Genomic DNA, 23,851 nt, shown 5'->3' on the forward strand with positions numbered 1-23,851 from the left:
AAACACCAACACAGTGTCAATACAGCTAGTGAATGTGCCACACACTCACTCATTTCCCATCACTACTAAACAGCAAACAATGAGAGAAGAAGAACGTAGCAGTTTGTGTTAGTCCTAATGTGCCTCACCAAACGTCGTGTTGACTTCTTAACCTTGCCTGCTGGGCTACAGTTTGACCCGGGAACAGACCACTTCTATTTCCACTTACTTCCTGCTTGTTCATTGCAACACTCAAAACTACAGGACGTACTGCAGTCTGGATACACATAATATACATGCATAATATACATACATGATATACATGCATAATATACATGCATAATATACATACATGATATACATGCATAATATACATGCATGATATACATGCATAATATACATGCATAATATACATACATAATATACATCCATAATATACATGCATACTACACATGCATAATATACATACATACTACACATGCATAATATACATCCATAATATACATGCATACTACACATACATAATATACATACATACTACACATGCATAATATACATCCATAATATACATGCATACTACACATGCATAATATACATACATAATATACATACATACTACACATGCATAATATACATCCATAATATGCATGCATACTACACATGCATAATATACATACATAATATACATACATAATATACATACATAATATACATGCATAATATACATACATAATATACATGCATAATATATTACATACATAATTTACTTGCATAATATACATACATACAGTAACATACATCATATACATACATAATATACTTGCATAATATACATGCATAATATACTACATACATAATATACATGCATAATATACATACATCATATACATACATAATATACTTGCATAATATACATGCATAATATACTACATACATAATATACTTGCATAATATACATACATACAGTAACATACATCATATACATACATAATATACATGCATAATATACATATACTATATACTACTCCTTGCTTTTACTTGAGTAATAAAACTCTAAAGTAACAGTACTCTTACTTGAGTAAAATGTCTGGCTACTCTACCCACCTCTGTACATACTGTAACATACATACATAATATACATGCATACAGTAACATACATAATATACATGCATAAAACACAAGCACATTATACATGCATAATATACATGCATAAAACTCAAGCATAATATACATACATAATATACATGCATAATATGCATGCATAAAATGCATGCATATTATACATACATAATATACATGAATAATATACATACATACAGTAACATACATACATACATAATATACATGCATACAGCAACATACATAATATACATGCATAAAACACAAGCATAATATACTTGCATAATATACATGATAATATACATACATAATATACATGCATAGTATACATACATAATATAAATACATAATATACACACATAATATACATACATAATATATATGCATACAGTAACATAAATAATATAAATACATAATATACATGCATACATACAGTAACATACATAATATACATGATAATATACATACATAATATACATGCATAATATACATGCATACAGTAACATACATAATATAAATACATAATATACATACATAATATACATGCATACATACAGTAACATATATAATATACATGATAATATACATACATAATATACATAATATACATGCATACAGTAACATACATAATATACATGATAATATACATACATAATATACATACATAATATACATGCATACAGTAAAATACATAATATAAATACATAATATACATACATAATATACATGCATACAGTAACATACATAATATAAATACATAATATACATACATAATATACATGCATACAGTAACATACATAATATAAATACATAATATACATGCATACAGTAACATACATAATATAAATACATAATATACATACATAATATACATGCATACATACAGTAACATACATAATATAAATAATATACATACATAATATACATGCATACAGTAACATACATAATATGCATACATAATAAACATACATAATATACATACATTATATATGTGTGTGTGTGTGTGTGTGTGCGTGTGTGTGTGTGTGTGTGTGTGTGTGTGTGTGTGTGTGTGTGTGTGTGTGTGTGTGTGTGTGTGTGTGTGCGTGTGTGTGTGTGTGTGTGTGTGGCTACCTTAAAGGAGCTGTGAACGAGCGTCTCGTCCAGGTCAATCACCACACAGCTTCTGCCATAGTCTTCGATACTGACCTCGGGCAGGAGGAACTCGGCTGGAGGCTGCTACGAGACACACACACACACACACGCACACACGCACACACACACACCCACACACACACACGCGCACACACACACACACACACACACACACACACACTTGACTAACGGACTCACGATTAAGAAGGAAATGATTGGCTGAAGTTGAAGATCAAGTGAAAGTATTGTGACATGGTCAAGTGTGTGACGTGTGATGCCTTCAGGGACCCTGCGGGAAACTAAGTGTCTGCCCAACGGGCCCCAGACTGACAGACAGACAAGCATGGTGGGGACAGATGGTGCAGCCATGGGACGCACACACATTCTTGTATTTGTTGCCTTCTTGAGACCTCCGAAAAATGCCTCCCTCTTTAGGACCACCCTTTCTAGATATATGAATATTTGTATTTACAACATTAATAATATATACATGCTATGCAAATATTAAAAAGGTAAGTTTTAGTTAATGTTTTATTTTTATTAAATTTTTTGTTTGTAATTGGTTTTTAATCTTCATTATTTACTTCACGTTATTACAGTTATATACATATTTATTTATATCATTTTTAACATTTTGGCCAAAGGGGGCGCATTTCAATTTCTGACACACACTTGTTATTTCATATGTTGACCAGAGGGGGAGCACTTTTAAAAGCGACACACAGTCATTTTGAAAAATCCCTCCTTTTTGGGACCACCCTCATTTTGATAGATTTCACCACCAGGGGGTGCAAATGAGACATTCTCTATTAGATGCAATGGTTTTCTGTTTTGGGACCATAATTTATGTAATAACTTATTCACAACTCCTCATATGGAAGCTACTTTTCCTTGTTGATGTCTCAAGAAGGGTATAAATACAAGAACACACACACATTCTTGTATTTATTACCTTCTTGAGACCTCCGAAAAATGCCTCCCTCTTTAGGACCACCCTTTCTAGATATATGAATATTTGTATTTACAACATTAATAATATATACATACTATGCAAATATTAAAAAGGTAAGCTTTTAGTTAATTTTATTTTATTTTTTTGTTTGTAATTGGTTTTTAATCTTCATTATTCACTTCAAGTTATTACAGTATGTCTCTATATAAATATGTTTGTTTGTTTTTTAATTAATAAAAGGGGGCGCATTTCACACACTTGTTACACACACTTGTTATTTCATATGTTGACCAAAGGGGGAGCACTTTTAAAAGCGACACACAGTCAATTTGAAAAATCCCTCCTTTTTGGGACCACCCTCATTTTGATAGATTTCACCAGCAGGGGTGCAAATGAGATCTCCATTTTTTATTTTTTTTTTGTAATGTGCTTAGCTGCCGCCTTGTTTTTCCATATATTGCTGCCTTTGCACCTGTCAATGTTTACTTTTGTATGCACATTAAATCAACAAAAAAAATCCTGACTTTGGAGCAATGTTCACGGACTCTAGTATTTGACTCTCTATTAGATGCAATGGTTTTCCGTATTGGAACCATGATTTTTGACCTAACTTGTGCACACCTCCTCATATGGAAGGTACTTTTCCTTGTTGGTGTCTCAAGAAGGGTAGAAATACACGGACACGGACACACACACACACACACACACACACACACACACACACACACACAATGTAATCTGATGTGAGCAGTGGACGCATGCAAGGACAATATTATGAATATTAATCATACATACAGCAAGCTGCACCTGCTCACACTGCAGGAGGAAGGAGGAAGGAGAGAAGGACACAAGGACACAAGGAGGCACAGGTGATCAATACCAAAGGGGTGAGGGGGTGCATGTCAGTATAAACAAACACGCTCCTCACCTGAAGGTGAGACATGTTACAGGTAAACACGAGGAGGGCGGCCATCTTATTTTGCTTCATTTTTAGCTCCCTCGGCTTCACACGTCCTCGCTACTTTGTGGACGCGGCCTGTTGCTAAGTGCACTTAGCACCTGTTGCTAAGTGCTCTTAGCACCTGTTGCTAACACCCGTCTGCTTTCGCAGGCTAATGTAGCGACATGCTAACCGGAAGTTCTCCTGCTAGAAAACTGGCGTCCAACATGCTATCGAAATGGACATTTGGCTGAGACGAAGACTTTTCACCTTCGGAGGACCGCCGTTCTCCTCGGGGGGCGGCGGCAGAGCGTGCGTCTTGTTGTTGGCGGGCGGCGCCTCCACGTGGTGATCATGGTAGTGGCGGAAGCAGCAGAAGAACGGACTGAAAATGCTGCGACTGCGATGCTTCTTCAGGCTGCTGTTGGACACTGCAATAATGCAACAAAATAATATTATATACTGCAATAATGCAACAAAATATAATTATATACTGCAATAATGCTACAAAATAATATTATATACTGCAATAATGCACCAAAATAATATTATATACAGCAATAATGCAACAAAATAATATTATATACTGCAATAATGCAACAAAATAATATTATATACTGCAATGATGCAACAAAATAATATTATATACTGCAATATTGCAACAAAATAATATTATATACTGCAATGATGCAACAAAATAATATTATATACTGCAATGATGCAACAAAATAATATTATATACTGCAATAATGCAACAAAATAATATTATATACTGCAATGATGCAACAAAATAATATTATATACTGCAATAATGCAACAAAATACCATATATTGCAATAATGCAACTAAATAATATTACCGGTATATACTGCAATAATGCAACTAAATAATATTACCGGTATATACTGCAATAATGCAACTAAATAATATTATATACTGCAATATTGCAACAAAATAATATTATATACTGCAATAAGGCAACAAAATAATAACATATACTGCAATAATGCAACAAAATAATATTATATACTGCAAAAATACAACCAAATAATAATATATACTGCAATAATGCAACAAAATAATATTATATACTGCAATAATGCAACAAAATAATAACATATACTGTGAGGAACTCGCATGGCTGCAGTTTGTGTGTCCCCAAGATGCAAGAACCAGGAGGAGGATGTGCAGGTAAGATGATTTTAATTAACATAAACAGAAAATAAAGCAGTCTTGCAGAATTGTTCCAAACATAGAAGTCTATCATCGAGCACTGAGGAGTGCTCCAGCGAAAACATAAATAGACATATGCTGATTGGCAGCAGGTGTGGACCGGCTGCCAATCAACGGCAGGTGAGGAGAAAACAGTGCTCCGCGGAACAGGAAATTTAACAAAATAAGAGCACTGACCGGAAGTAATACAAAAACCAAGGAGACAAACAGAAATGAAGTGACCGATCGTCACAATATACGGCAATAATGTAACTAAATAATATTATATACTGCAATAATGCAACAAAATAATATTATATACTGCAATAATACAACCAAATAATATTATATATTACAATAATGCAACAAAATAATATTATATACTGCAATAATGCACCAAAATAATATTATATACAGCAATAATGCAACAAAATAATATTATATACTGCAATAATGCAACAAAATAATATTATATACTGCAATAATGCACCAAAATAATATTATATACTGCAATAATGCAACAAAATAATATTATATACTGCAATGATGCAACAAAATAATATTATATACTGCAATGATGCAACAAAATAATATTATATACTGCAATGATGCAACAAAATAATATCATATACTGCATTAACGCAACAAAATAATATTATATACTGCAATAATACAACCAAATAATATTATATATTACAATAATGCAACAAAATAATATTATATACTGCAATAATGCAACAAAATAATATTATATACTGAAATAATACAACAACAAAATATTATATACTGCAATGATGCAACAAAATAATATTATATACTGATATAATGCAACAAAATAATATTATATACTGCAATAATGCAACAAAATAATATTATATACTGCAATAATGCAACAAAATAACATATACTGCAATAATGCAATTAAATAATATTACCGGTATATACTGCAATAATGCAACAAAATAATATTATATACTGCAATGATGCAACAAAATAATATTATATACTGCAATAATGCAACAAAATAATATATACTGCAATGATGCAACTAAATATTATATACTGCAATAATGCAACAAAATATTATATACTGCAATAATGCAACAAAATAACATATACTGCAATAATGCAACTAAATAACATATACTGCAATAATGCAACTAAATAATATTATATACTGCAATAATGCAACAAAATAATATGATATAATGCAATGATGCAACAAAATAATATTATATACTGCAATAATGCAACAAAATAATATTATATACTGCAATGATGCAACAAAATAATATTATATACTGCAATAATTCAACTAAATATTATATACTGCAATAATGCAACAAAATAATATTATATACTGCAATAATTCAACTAAATAATGATATACTGCAATAATGCAACTAAATAATATTATATACTGCAATAATGCAACTCAATAATATTATATACTGCAATAATACAACAAAATAATATTATATACTGCAATAATGCAACAAAAAAATATTATATACTGCAATAATACAACAAAATAATATTATATACTGCAATAATGCAACAAAATAATATTACATACTGCAATAATGCAACAAAATAATATTATATACTGCATTAATGCAACAAAATATTATATATTGCAATAATGCAACAAAATAATATTATATACTGCAATGATGCAACAAAATAATATTATATACTGCAATGATGCAACAAAATAATATTATATACTGCAATAATGCACCAAAATAATATTATATACAGCAATAATGCAACAAAATAATATTATATACTGCAATAATGCAACAAAATAATATTATATACTGCAATAATACAACAAAAAAATATTATATACTGCAATGATGCAACAAAATAATATTATATACTGCAATAATGCAACAAAATAATATTATATACTGTAATAATGCAACAAAATAATATTATATACTGCAATAATGTAACAAAATAATATTATATACTGCAATAATGCAACAAAATAATATTATATACTGCAATAATGCAACAAAATAATAACATATACTGCAATAATGTAACTAAATAATATTATATACTGCAATAATGCAACAAAATAATATTATATACTGCAATAATTATTGGGGATCATTCAAAATAAAAATAATATATATAAATATTAATAATTTGAGTTTTTTCTCTTTCAATATTTAAATCACTAGATTAATTTCAGATTAATTTTATATTTTATATAAAAATATATAAGTTTTATATTATATTATATTTATATTTTTTATGTGTTTTTGGTTTGTTTGTTGTATGCCCTTTTTGTCAGAGAAAACTGTTTTGAGCCTTAAATATGTCAATAATTCATAACAACATTGATTTGGATTCTTTTTTTTTTTTTTAACAAATATCAGACGAAATGTCTCATAACTAATGAAATAGTTAAAAATAAGTCATATATTAATATATATTATTTTCACTTTCAACGCTTAAATCTCGAGATAAACTCAAGATCTAGCCATCAATTGAAAGTTTTTATTATTTTTAATGTTTGCTTATGTTTTATGCCCTTCTTGTCAAAGAAAATATGATTTTATTCATATGCAAATAATCAAAATATGCAATATTTCCCCCAGAAAATATTTCAAAGTGCAATATTGAATGTGACCTAATTGGAGCCTTGATTAGGTCAGTAATTCATAACATTAATTTTGATTCATTATTATTTTTTGAGCAATGACTGTTTAAAAAAAACACTAAAAGTATTGGGGATTAAAAGAAGAAAAATAAGTCATACAACTTCATTTTTAGTTTCAACGCTTAAATCTCTGGATCAACTTCAGATCTACACGTTAATTATAAGTTTATATATATATATATATATATATATATATATATATATATATATATATATATATATATATATATATATATATATATATATTTTTTTTTTTTTTTTTTTTTTTGGTTTTTTTGTTTTTTTTTTGTTTTTTTTAAATATATATATATATATATATATATATATATATTTTTTTTATTTTTTTTTTTTAATGTTTTGTATGTTTTATAAAACTTAGTTTTTTATATGAAAAACACACTAAAATTGCAATATTTTACCGGTCAATATATATCAAACATAGTAAGTAAGTGAAGTAATTGGAACCTTGAATAGGTAAATAATTCATAACTCCATTGATTTTGATTCATTAATATTTTTTGAGCAATGCCTGTTAGTAAAAAAAAAAAAACGCTCAAAATTTTGGGGGATCAAAAGTCCTCCACTCAAAAAAATAAAAATAAATCATACAACTTTATTTTTACTTTCAACGCTTAAATCTCGAGATCGACGTCAAATCTGCACGTTAATTATATGTTTTCTTTTATGTTTTTGTTTGTTTTATAAAACGTCGGTTTTAATATGGAAAACACACTACAGTTTCAATATTTACCCACCAAAAAAGAAAAATCGAAGTGGAATATTTGATGTGAAGTAATTGGAGCCTTCAATAGCTCAATAATTCATAACTCCATTGATTTTGATTCATTATTATAATTTGAACAATGACAGCTTAAACAAAAAAAGTTTGTGGTATTAGAGTCGATGTTGCAACTTTTTCCTCCATACTTTGCACCTGTTTTCACTTTTATTCCACTTTTTTATGTTTTTGGGGGGTTTTTTTAACCGTATTTGTAGAATTTTCCGTTAAAAAATGAGCCGCGGGCTGTAAATGACCATTGGGCCGCACTTTGGACAGCTGTGCTGTGGGGCTTGTATAATCCCAGCAATGATCTAGTCCTGGGGTCCCCAAACTTTTTGACTCGGGGGCCGCATTGGGTTAAAACATATGTGTATATGTATATAAATATACATATACATATATACATATATATACATATATATATATATATATATATATATATATATATATATATATATATATATATATATATATATATATATATATATATATATATATATATATATATATTAGGGATGTCCGATAATATCGGCCTGCCGATATTATCAGCCGATATATGCGTTAAAATGTAATATCGGAAATTATCGGTATCTGGTTTTTTTTAAATTTTATTTTATTTATTTATTTATTTTTATTAAATCAACATAAAAAACACAAGATACACTTACAATTAGTGCACCAACCCAAAAAACCTCCCTCCACCATTCACACAAAAGGGTTGTTTCTTTCTGTTATTAATATTCTGCTTCCTACATTATATATCAATATATATCAATACAGTCTGCAAGGGATACAGTCCGTAAGCACACATGATTGTGCGTGCTGCTGGTCCACTAATAGTACTAACCTTTAACAGTTAATTTTACTCATTTTCATTCATTACTAGTTTCTATGTAACTGTTTTTATATTGTTGTACTTTATTTTTTATTCAAGAAAATGTTTTTAATTTATTTATGTTATTTTACTAATTTTTTTAAAAAGTACCTTATCTTCACCATACCTGGTTGTCCAAATTAGGCATAATAATGTGTTAATTCCACGACTGCATGTATCGGTTGATATCGGTATCGGTTGATATCGGTATCGGTAATTAAAGAGTTGGACAATATCGGAATATCGGATATCGGCAAAAAGCCATTATCGGACATCCCTAATACATACATATATATACATATATACATATATACATACATATATATACATACATATATATATATACACATATATATATACATACATATATATATATACACACATATATATATATATATATATATATATATATATATATATATATATATATATACACATATATATATATATATATATATATATATATATATATATATATATATATATATATACACATATATATATATATATATATATATATATATATATATATATATACACATATATATATATATATATATATATATATATATATATATATACACATATATATATATATATATATATATATATATATATATATATATATATATATATATATATATAGCGGCTAGGAGACACCGAGAGTAACAAGCGGTAGAAAATTAATTAGAAAGGACAGACTCAAAAAAATAATAATTAAAAAAAAATGTTGTTGTTGTTTTTTTTAAATTTGGGACTTCCCGCGGGCCGTAGTTTGGGGACCCCTGAATTCTACGCTAACTACACTGCGGTGTACTGCAAAAAGAGGGAAAGTACACAATAAAATCCAAATGCAGTTACACGCCTCTTGATTAAAAAAATTAAAAAAAAGTGAAAGTGAAAGAAAAATGAATTTCATCAATACGCAAAACGACTGCTTACTAATTGCTGCTTTTATTTTGAAAGTGTGCATGCCACCAACACAACCATCATGCAGTGCACGTCACACAACACAAGCTGCCCTTTGCTGTGTGCTTGTGTGTCCGCGACACGCACACACAACAGCATGTAGTTGTGCAGCACACACACACACACACACAATGTCGATGAATCTGCAACAATGGAGGTGTGTTGTTGTTGTTGTTGCAGGGTTGTGTCGTCCGCACAACACAACACAACACGACACACGCACACACAACATCCGGTTACCTTTGTCGGGACTGGGACAGATGTTGTCCTCGTCTTTGGGCCTGGCGAGCTGAGTAATGATGGACGTGTTGTCCATGGAAACGAGCCTCGCTGCGCCGTCTTGTTAGTCCTGGGCCGACATCACTGTGCGCACGCACGCATGACTACACTTCCCGGCGTGCTTTGCGGCATGACACGATGCCGCCAAGTTGTCCGCACCGCAGCCACATGTCGCGTGTCACGTGTCACATGTCCAGCCTGGGGGGAGGGGGCGGGGGGGACGACACGGGAGAAGACGTCTGCCCCCGCGTCTACACGGTCACGTGTAGTACCGCCAAGACACGCCCCCCGGTCACGCCCACAGACCTGTCACAATGACAACAGGCACGCCACTATTCTAATTATTCTACTGAGAATAACTTTATCATTTAATGATTGTATCATCACAATAAAGACATCATAAATAATTATTACATTCACATACAAAATAAGATCAATTAGAAACATTTTATCAGCGTGTGGAAAACAACAACCAAACATATCTTACAGTAGACAACAATAGAATCACATTAGGTGTGTACCTAATGCTGTGTCTAGTCAGCATTAGAGTCTGCATTAGAGTCTACATTAGAGTCTACATTAGAGTCTGCATTAGAATCTACATTAGCGTCTATATTAGAGTCTATATTAGAGTCTACATTAGAATTTACATTAGAGTCTACATTAGAGTCTGCATTAGAGTCTGCATTAGAGTCTACATTAGAGTCTACATTAGAGTCTACATTAGAGTCTGCATTAGAATCTACATTAGCGTCTATATTAGAGTCTATATTAGAGTCTACATTAGAATTTACATTAGAGTCTACATTAGAGTCTGCATTAGAGTCTGCATTAGAGTCGACATTAGAGTCTACATTAGAGTCTACATTAGAGTCTGCATTAGAATCTACATTAGCGTCTATATTAGAGTCTATATTAGAGTCTACATTAGAATCTACATTAGAGTCTACATTAGAGTCTGCATTAGAGTCTGCATTAGAGTCGACATTAGAGTCTACATTATAGTCTACATTAGAGTCTGCATTAGAATCTACATTAGCGTCTATATTAGAGTCTATATTAGAGTCTACATTAGAATCTACATTAGAGTCTACATTAGAGTCTGCATTAGAGTCGACATTAGAGTCTACATTAGAGTCTACATTAGAGTCTGCATTAGAATCTACATTAGCGTCTATATTAGAGTCTATATTAGAGTCTACATTAGAATCTACATTAGAGTCTACATTAGAGTCTGCATTAGAGTCTGCATTAGAGTCGACATTAGAGTCTACATTAGAGTCTACATTAGAATCTACATTAGCGTCTATATTAGAGTCTGTATTAGAGTCTACATTAGAATCTACATTAGAGTCTACATTAGAGTCTGCATTAGAGTCTGCATTAGAATCTACATTAGTGTCTATATTAGAGTCTATATTAGAATCTACATTAGAGGCTACAGTAGAGCCTACATTATAGCCTGCATTAGAGTCTACATTAGAGTCTACATTAGAGTCTACATTAGAGCCTACATTAGAGTCTATATTAGAATCTACATTAGAGGCTACAGTAGAGCCTACATTATAGCCTGCATTAGAGTCTACATTAGAGTCTACATTAGAGCCTACATTAGAGTCTACATTAGAGCCTACATTAGAGTCTACATTAGATTCTACATTAGAGTCTACATTAGAGTCTGCATTAGAGTCTGCATTAGAATCTACATTAGCGTCTATATTAGAGTCTATATTAGAATCTACATTAGAGGCTACAGTAGAGCCTACATTATAGCCTGCATTAGAGTCTACATTAGAGTCTACATTAGAGTCTACATTAGAGCCTACATTAGAGTCTACATTAGAGCCTACTTTAGAGTCTACATTAGATTCTACATTAGAGTCTACATTAGAGTCTACATTAGGGCCTACATTAGAGCCTACATTAGAGTCTACATTAGAGCCTACATTAGAGTCTACATTAGAGTCTATATTAGAGCCTACATTAGAGTCTACATTAAAGCCTACATTAGAGTCTACAATAGAGCCTACATTAGAGTCTACATTAGAGTCTACATTAGAGCCTACATTAGAGTCTACATTAGAGCCTACATTAGAGTCTACATTAGAGCCTACATTAGAGCCTACATTAAAGCCTACATTAGAGTCTATATTAGAGCCTACATTAGAGTCTACATTAAAGTCTACATTAGAGTCTACATTAGAACCTACATTAGAGCCTACTTTAGAGTCTACATTAGAGCCTACATTAGAGTCTACATTAGAGCCTACATTAGAGTCTACATTAGATCCTACATTAGAGTCTACATTAGAGTCTACATTAGAGCCTACATTAGAGCCTACATTAGAGCCTACATTAGAGTATCTGAAGTTGAGCTGCAGATATTAAAGCATTGAAAGTAAAATAATTATTAATAAGTTATTTTGAACACTTTAATGACTGCCATTGTATTTGGATTGCGTAACTTTTGTTGCACGAACAGCCGGAGCTGTCAGCTCCTTGTCCAGCGCGACTCTTAAGGGCGCGATGTCTGCACACGAGCTGGCGTCCGTCACCGCAGCACACGTGACCAGGAAGGTGCAAACATATTAGATCTCCTTCTTTATTCCTCTGCGTCTGCTCACCAACAAGCACCCGGACAAACAAAGATGGCCACTCTTTTGAACCTTGGCTGTCCGCCATGAAGCCCCCAAGGCCTCTCTCACTGCGCTCGCTTCACACCTCAGGGCCAAGTTGCACTTCTTTGTCTTCTCCTCCTTTGGCTTCTCACGTTCCTTTGTGAGCCGCCCTGAAGCAATTAAATAGACTGCAAAGACGAGATATTTAATATTCACACTGGTAAACTTAGTTATTTTTTGCCAATATTAGCTCATTTGGAATTTGATGCCTGCAACATGTTTCCAAAAAGCTGGCACAAGTGACAAAAAAGACTGAGAAAGTTGAGGAATGCTCATCAAACTCTTATTTGGAACGTCCCACAGGTGAACAGGCTAATTGGGAACAGGTGGGTGCCATGATTGGGTATAAAAGCAGCTTCCATGAAATGCTCAGTCATTCACAAACAAGGAGGGTCACCACTTTGTCAACAAATGCGTGAGCAAATTGTTGAAGAACAACATTTCTCAACCAGCTATTGCAAGGAATTTAGGGATTTCACCATCTACGCTCCGTAATATCATCAAAAGGTTCAGAGAATCTGGAGAAATCCCTGCACGTAAGCCATGATATTACGGACCTACGATCCCTTAGGCGGTACCGCATCAAAAAGCGACGTCAGTGTGTAAAGGATATCACCACATGGGCTCAGGAACACTTCAGAAAAACCACTGTCAGTAACTACAGTTGGTCGCCACATCTGTAAGTGCAAGTTAAAACTCTACAATGCAAAGCCAAAGCCATTTATCAACAACACCCAGAAACGCCGCCGGCTTCGCTGGGCCCGAGTTCATCTAAGATGGACTGATGCAAAGTGGAAAAGTGTTCTGTGGTCTGACGAGTCCACATTTCAAATTGTTTTCGGAAACTGTGGACGTCGTGTCCTCCGGACCAAAGAGGAAAAGAATCATTCGGATTGTTCTAGGCGCAAAGTATAAAAGCTAGCATGTGTGATGGTATGGGGGTGTATTACTGCCCAAGACATGGGTAACTTACACATCTGTGAAGGCACCATTAATGCTGAAAGGTACATACAGCTTTTGGAGCAACATATGTTGCCATCCAAGCAACGTTATCATGGACGCCCCTGCTTATTTCAGCAAGACAATGCCATAGTAAAAGAGTGCGGCTACTAGACTGGCCTGCCTGTAGTCCAGACCTGTCCCCCATTGAAAATGTGTGGCGCATTACAAAGCCTAAATTAGCACAACGGAGACCCCCGGACTGTTGAACAAGAACGGGAAAGAATTCCACTTCAAAAATGTGTCTCCTCAGTTCCCAAACGTTTACTGAGTGTTGTTAAAAGGAAAGGCCATGTAACACAGTGGTAAAAATGCCCCTGTGACAACTTTTTTGCAATGTGTTGCTGCCATTAAATTCCAAGTTCATGATTATTTGCAACAACAAAAAAATGAAGTTTCTCAGTGTGAACATTAAATATCTTGTCTTTGCAGTCTAATTAATTGAATATAAGTTGAAAAGGATTTATAAATCATTGTATTTTCTTTGTATTTACCATTTACACAACGTGACAACTTCACTGCTTTTGGCTTTTGTAATTTATCTTCTAGCTATACACATTAGTGAGCAATATGCAGTATTTATTACTATTTTTTGTTTTTTATTACACTTTACTTCTGTTACTGCATGTAAAAACCTGCACTGCAACAACATCATTGTGGGATAAATAAAAGTCTATCCTATCCTATTTAAATAAACACAAAGGGCCTCACTCATAAAAGTGTTGAAAATATGTCATACATTTTTACCTTTCAACACTAAAATGTCTAGATTAAATTGCATAGGAGAGTTTTAACTTGCACTTACAGATGTAGCGACCAACTGTAGTTACGGACAGTGGTTTTCTGAAGTGTTCCTGAGCCCATGTGGTGATATCCTTTACACACTGATGTCGCTTGTTGATGCAGTACAGCCTGAGGGATGGAAGGTCACGGGCTTAGCTGCTTACGTGCAGTGATTTCTCCAGATTCTCTGAACCTTTTGATGATATTACGGAGCGTAGATGGTGAAATCCCTAAATTCCTTGCAATAGCTGGTTGAGAAATGTTGTTCTCAAACTGTTGGACAATTTGCTCACGCATTTGTTGACAAAGTGGCGACCCTCGCCCCGTCCTTGTTTGTGAATGACTGAGCATTTCATGGAAGCTGCTTTTATACCCAATCATGGCACCCACCTGTTCCCAATCAGCCTGTTCACCTGTGGGACGTTCCAAATAAGTGTTTGATGAGCATTCCTCAACTTTCTCAGTCTTTTTTGCCACTTGTGCCAGCTTTTTGGAAACATGTTGCAGGCATCAAATTCCAAATGAGCTAATATTTGCAAAAAATAACTAAGTTTATTAGTGTGAACATTAAATATCTTGTCTTTGCAGTCTATTCGATTGAATATAAGTTGAAAAGGGTTTGCAAATCATTGTATTCTGTTTTTATTTACCATTTACACAAGGTGACTACTTCACTGCTTTTGGGGTTTGTGTAACTTTTGTTTTCTTAAACTGTTCAACAATTTGCTCAGGCATTTGTTGACAAGGTGGTGACCATCGCCCCATCCTTGTTTGTGAATGACTGAGCATTTCATGGAATCTACTTTTATACCCAATCATGGCACCCACCTGTTCCCAATTTGCCAGTTCACCTGTGGGATGTTCCAAATAAGTGTTTGATGAGCATTCCTCAACTTTATCAGTATTTATTGCCACCTTTCCCAACTTCTTTGTCACGTGTTGCTGCCATCAAATTCTAAAGTTTATGATTATTTGCACACAAAAAAAAAAAGTTTATCAGTTTGAACATCAAATATGTTGTCTTTGTTGCATATTCAACTGAATATGGGTTGAAAAGGATTTGCAAATCATTGTATTCCGTTTATATTTACATCTAACACAATTTCCCAACTCATATGGAAACGGGGTTTGTAGTTTAAGTTGCGGGCTGCACCACGCCTGATGCTTGTGTCGAAAGTGCGGATGTGAAACGAGTTGTCGACGAGACGAAAGTGCTGGCGCAGAGCAACAAGGGCGTTTACTTCCATGGCGCGATTGCATCATCCCGCTCCTCCATGCTTCTCCTCCGCGGCGCAGCGTCGACTCTGCCCAGGACCAGCGCTCTCAGGCCCGCCCTCTGCTCGCTGCTCCCGCCCCGGTCTGCTCGGCCGTCGCTCCGCCACCAGCTCCGGCACCGGCCCTTTGCCACGTCAGCCCGCCCTGTTAAAGAGAAGAATAGGAGCCTGTGGCAGCAGCTGGCAGAAGGACAAGCCGTCATGGACGCCAACATGGAGGAGATCCTCGCCCCGTTCAGGCTCGCAGTCAAGGAGCAGGTCGAACATTTATTTTGGTGGACATTTCAAGAGATGTTTTAATAGTTAATTTCATAGTTAATGTGCTGCAATGAATGAATGAGTGAGGCTAGCTACATGCTAACACTAGCTTTGCCACGTTTACTTCCAGGGCGTCGCTTCAAGCTTCCTTGTCAAAGTCTAAAAATCTCGGCATGGTTTGATGGGAAATTCTTCCGTGTTTTAGGGCGATTTGGTGCGCCAAATGAAGCAGGACGGACTTCCCGATGTGGACGTCACCAAAGCTGTTGCGGAGCTGAAAGCCAGGAAGAGAAACTTGGAGGCCAAGGTAGGATGACATGTTCGTAACCATTGGCGTTGTTAGGCCTATTTTAGGGGGGCTCAAGCCCCCCTAAAATGTTCTTAAGCCCCCCTAAATAATTTGGTGTTAAAATTTTTATTTATTTTTTTAAATTTTTTTTCAAATACATGCCGACATATTCATTATAAAGTGGCCCGAATATGAGTTTAAATAAACAATCATATAACCTGTCATTATTCACTCAGTTTCCCCTCACTTCATAGCGTAAGGTAGAGAGCCCCTTTAGTGCGTCGGTCTCCAATCCATTCCACTTGTTCATATAGAAAAATGCCCACATCACTCAAAATCCAGTCCGCATTTTCTCTGCGACCTTGCTTGCGGTCCTGCAGGTGTACGAAGCACATTAGCACACAGCACTGCAGAACAAGAACCTTGTGTCTGCAATTGTAAATAATTTAGTTGTTAAGTTTTGTGTTTCTTGTAGAATCTATATAAAGTAATATACATTAGCCTATTGTTAAAATAATGAAAACATCATTAAATATATTTGTTTTATTGTATTGTTACATTAATAGCTGTTGTATTATTATAGGATGGCTTGTTAAACATTTCATAGGATTTTCAGAGGGTGGAAAAACCAAGACATTTAATATAAAATGTAAAATGAATAAATACATAAAAAGAAAAAGGAAAAAAATGGTTAAAAGCCATCATCCCGGGGAGCATTTAATTCCGTCCCGTGCGTTTTTTTTACCGTCCCCGGGACGACAGGACTACGTTAATCTCGAGCCCTGGAAGTTACATTTTATTGTTTGCATTATTTGTTTCAGCTTTGCACTTTGAAGATGGTCCCTCAGCTCTTTGACAGCTTTGGCTCTTTTTCAGATCAGCAGACTAAGTCTTTCTTATTGCAGTATATATAAAAGTTTCTCATTTCTATTCATACTTCCATATATATTTAATTTCCTTAACGGCTTGCCATAATATATATATATATATATATATATATATATATATATATATATATATATATATATATATATATATATATATATATATATATATATACATATATTATATACAAGCCAAATTATCCCGATCCAGATATTACTTTAATTCAAATAATTAAGTAATATTTCCAGGGCTTGAATTTACAACCATTTTAGTCACATATGTGCCCAAAATGTAATCTGTGCAACTTCAAAATATTTGGGAACAAACAATTATTGTATTGTGAGCTAAAGTGGTGGCATTAGCCTCTATGTTGTGAAGTAATAACATAGAGAGGCTAATGCCATGACTTTCATTGTGTTTCAGTGTATCTTGAAGGATCATGCAAGTCATTGTTTCTTGTTGATGCTGTAAACAAAATGTCACTGTGCAAACCCATGTTTGTTGTTGTATTTTTTGATTGATTGATTGAGACTTTTATTAGTAGGTTGCACAGTGAAGTACATATTCCGTACAATTGACCACTAAATGGTAACACCCGAATAAGTTTTTCAACTTGTTTAAGTCGGGGTCCACTTAAATTGATTCATGATACAGATATATACTATCATATATACTATCATCATAATACAGTCATCACACAAGATAATCACATTGAATTATTTACATTATTTACAATCAGGGGTGTGGAGGGAGGGGGGGGGGATATGGACATCAAGCAGTGGACATAGAGAGAGAGAGAGAGAGAGAGAGAGAGATCAGAAGGCAAAAGGAAAAAGTATCTGCATTTGATTGTTTACATTTGATTATTAGCAATCCGGGGAGGGTGTTAGTTTAGGGTTGTAGCTGCCTGGAGGTGAACTTTTATTGCGGTTTGGAAGGAGGATAGAGATGCCCTTTCTTTTATACCTGTTGGGAGCGCATTCCACATTGATGTGGCATAGAAAGAGAATGAGTTAAGACCTTTGTTAGTTCGGAATCTGGGTTTAACGTGGTTAGTGGAGCACCCTGAACACAGATTGAAACTAAACCGACTAAAATAATAATAATAACAAAGAATAATTTCTAAGTCTTTGTTAGCCGTTTGTGAAGTTTAGTGCTCGTGCGCTACGTTCGCTCGCATCCTGCATCTCCTGGGGGCTAAGCCCCCCCTGTCCTTAAAAGCTAGTGACGCCCCTGTTCGAAACAATCGACGTTTGTTTTTTTTTAGGACCGATCCCGATTATTACGAGTTAGGGCTGGGCGATATGGCCTTTTTATTAATATCTCGATATTTTTAGGCCATTTCACGATTAGGGATGTCCCGATCCAGGTTTTTGCACTTCCGATAGGGATGTGCGTATCGATCCTGTGGTATCGATACTCACACGATACTCATTTGGCATTACTTTTCTGAAAAAAGTATCGATATAAACCAAAAAACGGCGTGTGGGGGGTGCAAGCATCACTTTCAGATGTTTTTGATTATACTTACTTAACTTACTATGTGCTGGGACACCCCTGTACCTGGCAGAGTATAGAGCTGGCCCAGTCACATCACAGGAGACAGCGAATGAGCGTCGTCAACGTGCAACACACACACACAGCCAGCTGACAGCGTTGTTACTTTTCCTGGACAGCAATCTGAGACTTCAGTAAAGTGTGACGACATATCTCGAGTACACTAAAGGTGTGATGGTGTCAGACATTTTTGTAGATCATTTTTCCAAGTTCATTTTCTCAGGGAACTGTCTTTCGTATGCAGGTTTATAGGACGAGGAAGTCCTAGTTTATTGTGATAAGGAAATTATTGACTTTGCTTCAGAGAAGTGTTATAAGTTTACTTCCACAAAGAGGTTTGAAACATAACATTGTTATGAATAAATGTTTTTTTAAGCTTTTTCTACCAATACTTTTTTTTTTGAGAAATAAGAAAAGTGAAAATGTGTATATTTTTGTTTATATTTAATTTATTTTTCATATACCGTATTTCCTTGAATAGCCGCAGGGGTGTTAATTAATTTAAAACCTCCTGTCACTCCTGCGTTTACCGGAAACCGGCGGGATGGCCGTGCATGCGGTAATTATTTTAAAACCTCTTCTCACTCCGGCGTTTACCAAGAGGAATCCATCAAATTTAGACGTGCGCTTTGAGTGTGATGTAAGCATACCATCATGAAAAGCACATTTAATTAAAAAAAAACGTTATTATGGTCTTACCTGTACTTATAAATGGAGTCCATTTGCAGCTCCTTCTGACCAAAAGCATCGATAACTTGTTTATAGAAGTCTTCATTATTTTCTTTTTTCCGTTTTAAAAGTCTCTGTCTCGATGGAGATATTCCTTTAATTATTACCTCCTGCTTCCATTGAAAGTCCAGTTTAGAAAACTGTTTTATTTTAGATACCGGTATGTAATCCTCCATGTTAGAAGAAAAAAAATCTCTTGCTGCATGTGTTCACTTCTTCTGCAGTACAGGAAGTCGCAAGAAGGATCACTAGCGCGGCAGCGCCCTCTACCACCAGGAGGCGGGAGTCATTTAATGACTTATACAGTATTTCACACACGCAGCTACGGTATATTAATAAAACATAGCTGCTTACTGTTCTCTTTAGCATACTGTACCGGTATTCAATAGCTTGGACCTTAAATCCTACTGAATAGCTCTTTATCTTTTTTCCTTTGTGCGATTGTAAACTACTGAAAGCAGCTTCCTCCATTTTGAAAATGAGGACAGATGCGTCACCCGTGACGTAATGAATTTGACCCGGTGGAAGTTCTAGACATATGCTAAATATTTTGCGAAACGAGTTTGACCTGGTGAAAATTATAGACATGCGATAATAAAATTAATATTTTGCGAAACAAATTTGATCCGGCTTCAATAATAAACCGGCGATAAGGCCAAGCATGCGTTAATTATTTTGAGAAACGAGTTTGACCCGGCAGTAATTCTAGACGTGCGAATACTATATTCCCTGCGCCAATTCAAGGAAATACGGTATATGTTATTTATTTTTATTTTACTTTTATTATATATTGACCATAATGAATGTGGTATAAATGGTCTGTATTTGTCTTGTGATTTGTCTTAAATAATAACAATAGTTATAATATTTTTGACTGACAAAAATTGCCAATAAGAAATTAATGGTATCGATGAAAATGCAAGAAAAAGTATCGGTATCGTATCGTATCTAAAAGTGTGGTATCGCCCATCCCTAACTTTCGATCCGATACCGATGTTGTTTTTGCACTTCCGATACCGATGTTGTTTTTGCACTTCCGATCCGATACCGATACTGGCCTATCCGAGCATGTATTAAAGTTTTTAGTTGTCAGATTCATGTTGAAAAGGGTTTTAGTACTCTTGATAACAACTAGCCAGTTGAATTAGGTGAGTTTGAATAATACACAATGGTTGGTAACAAGAAACTGACCTGTTTATTCAAGGATAAACACAAAATAGACAAAATTATACATGACAAACAGCAAGGGTATCATTGAACAGTAAAAAAGTGAACAGTATAAAGTGCAAATAATGCTTTAAACATTATTTAAAAAAGCAAAACAACCTGAGTGGGATACAATGTCTATAACTCAGCATTGATACTTGCTCCTGAACAAGTGTAAACTTAAAAATAAAAAAAGCTATCTACGCACTCCCTTCAATTGTTTGCCCCCCTGACTGCAGTCCGAGCATAATGGGGAGATTCTTTCTAACAAAGACGAGCATCGAAAGCCCACTTTACTCACGAGAGATAACGGCTCATCGTCCAGAATTATGTCCTCGGCAATGACTCTAGTTATCCCCTGGGCTTTAGCACTGTTCAGTGGCAGTATGTCATGCTTCGCGAACGTTTCTGTCAGTTAGTTTTTCTTTTCGTCAGTTTTCTTTAGAAATTCTTCATATTCTTTACGGTGGTATTTCGCTAAATGCTTGATCAGATTTGTTGTATTAAAATGTCTTTCAACTTTACCACCACGCTTGACTTTATTGTGGCATGTTTTTTGCACTCCACCCCTTCATCTTTTTCGTTTTGTAGGGTAAAATAATCCCACACAGCTGACATTTTTACCGGGAGCTTCCGCTCGCCTTTCGGAACCATGAACCGGTTTCCGATTAGGATGGTTAGGACACAGACCTGTGGATGTGTTGAAGGTGTGCTGGAAAATGCGGAACGGAAATTAGGGAGCAGCAGAAAAGTGGAATGTATTATTTAAATCGGTGCGTTGGAAAACACGGACCAGAATTTAAAAAAAAACTGGATCATGATCTGCATTTTCCCATGCCTTGCCGATACGCATTTTTTGGCAAATATCGGCGGCCGATCCGATCCAAATACCCTAGTCACGATTAGGGATGATGTTTGAAAACCGGTCCTGATGCTTCGGTAAGAAAAGAACCGATTCCATGGATTCGAATCCCTTTTTGATAACCGGTTCCTGTTATCGGAGCCACCAGACCGTATTTTCGCGACCATAGGGCACACCGTATTAAAAAACGCCATGTCAGTTACGGGTGCTATTTCTGTATTTAACACATAAGTAAGGTGCAACATATTTTTGGGTGCAGGCATGATTATTATTATTATTTTTATTTTTTTGTCCTGTCCAGCTTCTCAGGCAAATCATATAGTAGATGTATATGCCCATATCGGCTGTTCAGATTTACTTTACAAAAGAGAAGTGTAGGATACTTCTCTTGTTGCCTTATTTGTATTTGACTTTATTAAATGTATTTATGTTATCATTTGGTGCAGCCGGGCCGGAGCAGGAGGGGATAGAAAAAGAAAAAAAGGAAGACAGGGGGAAATTGTGGGGACCAGAGGGTTGTTAGACAGAGAGACAAACACAACAACAACAATAGAGCAACATCAGCAAATACGACATGTACAAATATGATGGTAAAAGTAATAGCAAATAAACAGTTAGCGAAAATAAATAATAATACAGAAATGACAATGAGCATTATTACCCTAAAAATGGAGCAATACAAATACCAATAGAAATAGCGCTGCAGGCATGATTAAACATCCATCCATCCATCTTCTTCCGCTTATCCGAGGTCGGGTCGCGGGGGCAGCAGCCTAAGCAGAGAAGCCCAGACTTCCCTCTCCCCAGCCATTTCGTCCAGCTCCTCCCGGGGGACCCAGAGGCGTTCCCAGGCCGGCCGGGAGACATAGTCTTCCCAAAGTGTCCTGGGTCTTCCCCGTGGCCTCCTACCGGTCGGACGTGCCCGAAACACCTCCCTAGGGAGGCGTTCGGGTGGCATCCTGACTAGAGATGTCCGATAATGGCTTTTTTGCCAATATTCCGATATTGTCCAACTCTTAATTACCGATTCCGATATCAACCGATACCGCTATAAACAGTCGTGGAATTAACACATTATTATGCCTAATTTTGTTGTGATCCCCCGCTGGATGCATTAAACAATGTAACAAGGTTTTCCAAAATAAATCAACTCAAGTTATGGAAAAAAAATGCCAACATGGCACTGCCATATTTATTATTGAAGTCACAAAGTGCATTATTTTTTTTAACATGCCTCAAAACAGCATCTTGGAATTTGGGACATTTCTCCTTTATAAATGACCGAAAACCCTACTTTTATTGATGCATTTTAGGCAACACGAAGTCAGACACATACGCACTATGCTTTCTAGGGGTGTGGGAAAAAATCGATTCGAATTTAAATCGCGATTCTCAAGTTGTACGATTCAGTATCGATT

At 34.8% G+C, this 23,851-nt stretch overlaps 2 protein-coding genes across 5 annotated transcripts in view; one reads left to right on the plus strand and one right to left on the minus strand.

Moving 5' to 3' along the window:
• ctdspla (CTD (carboxy-terminal domain, RNA polymerase II, polypeptide A) small phosphatase-like a) overlaps positions 1-11,061 on the minus strand; it is an 18,747-nt gene extending 7,686 nt beyond the window's left edge. Inside the window, exons 1-4 of one of the 4 annotated variants that reach the window (XM_062021938.1) lie at positions 10,875-11,061; positions 4,395-4,555; positions 3,980-4,000; positions 2,212-2,313 (exon numbers count right to left, since the gene is read on the minus strand). In XM_062021938.1, coding sequence (XP_061877922.1) covers positions 2,212-2,313; positions 3,980-4,000; positions 4,395-4,555; positions 10,875-10,950 — 360 coding nt within the window. In that variant the 5' untranslated portion in view covers positions 10,951-11,061. Of the gene's footprint in view, positions 1-2,211; positions 2,317-3,979; positions 4,001-4,394; positions 4,556-10,874 lie in introns of all 4 variants that reach the window. The other 3 variants (XM_062021937.1, XM_062021940.1, XM_062021939.1) reach the window with 3 other exon arrangements.
• Positions 11,062-16,531: 5,470 nt separating this feature from the next.
• LOC133629740 (glycine--tRNA ligase-like) overlaps positions 16,532-23,851 on the plus strand; it is a 29,681-nt gene continuing 22,361 nt past the window's right edge. Inside the window, exons 1-2 of the mRNA XM_062020695.1 lie at positions 16,532-16,905; positions 17,111-17,212. Coding sequence (XP_061876679.1) covers positions 16,648-16,905; positions 17,111-17,212 — 360 coding nt within the window. The 5' untranslated portion in view covers positions 16,532-16,647. The remainder of the gene's footprint in view (positions 16,906-17,110; positions 17,213-23,851) is intronic.

Source organism: Entelurus aequoreus, linkage group LG15 (genome assembly GCF_033978785.1).
Source record: "Entelurus aequoreus isolate RoL-2023_Sb linkage group LG15, RoL_Eaeq_v1.1, whole genome shotgun sequence".
Lineage (NCBI taxonomy): Eukaryota > Metazoa > Chordata > Actinopteri > Syngnathiformes > Syngnathidae > Entelurus > Entelurus aequoreus.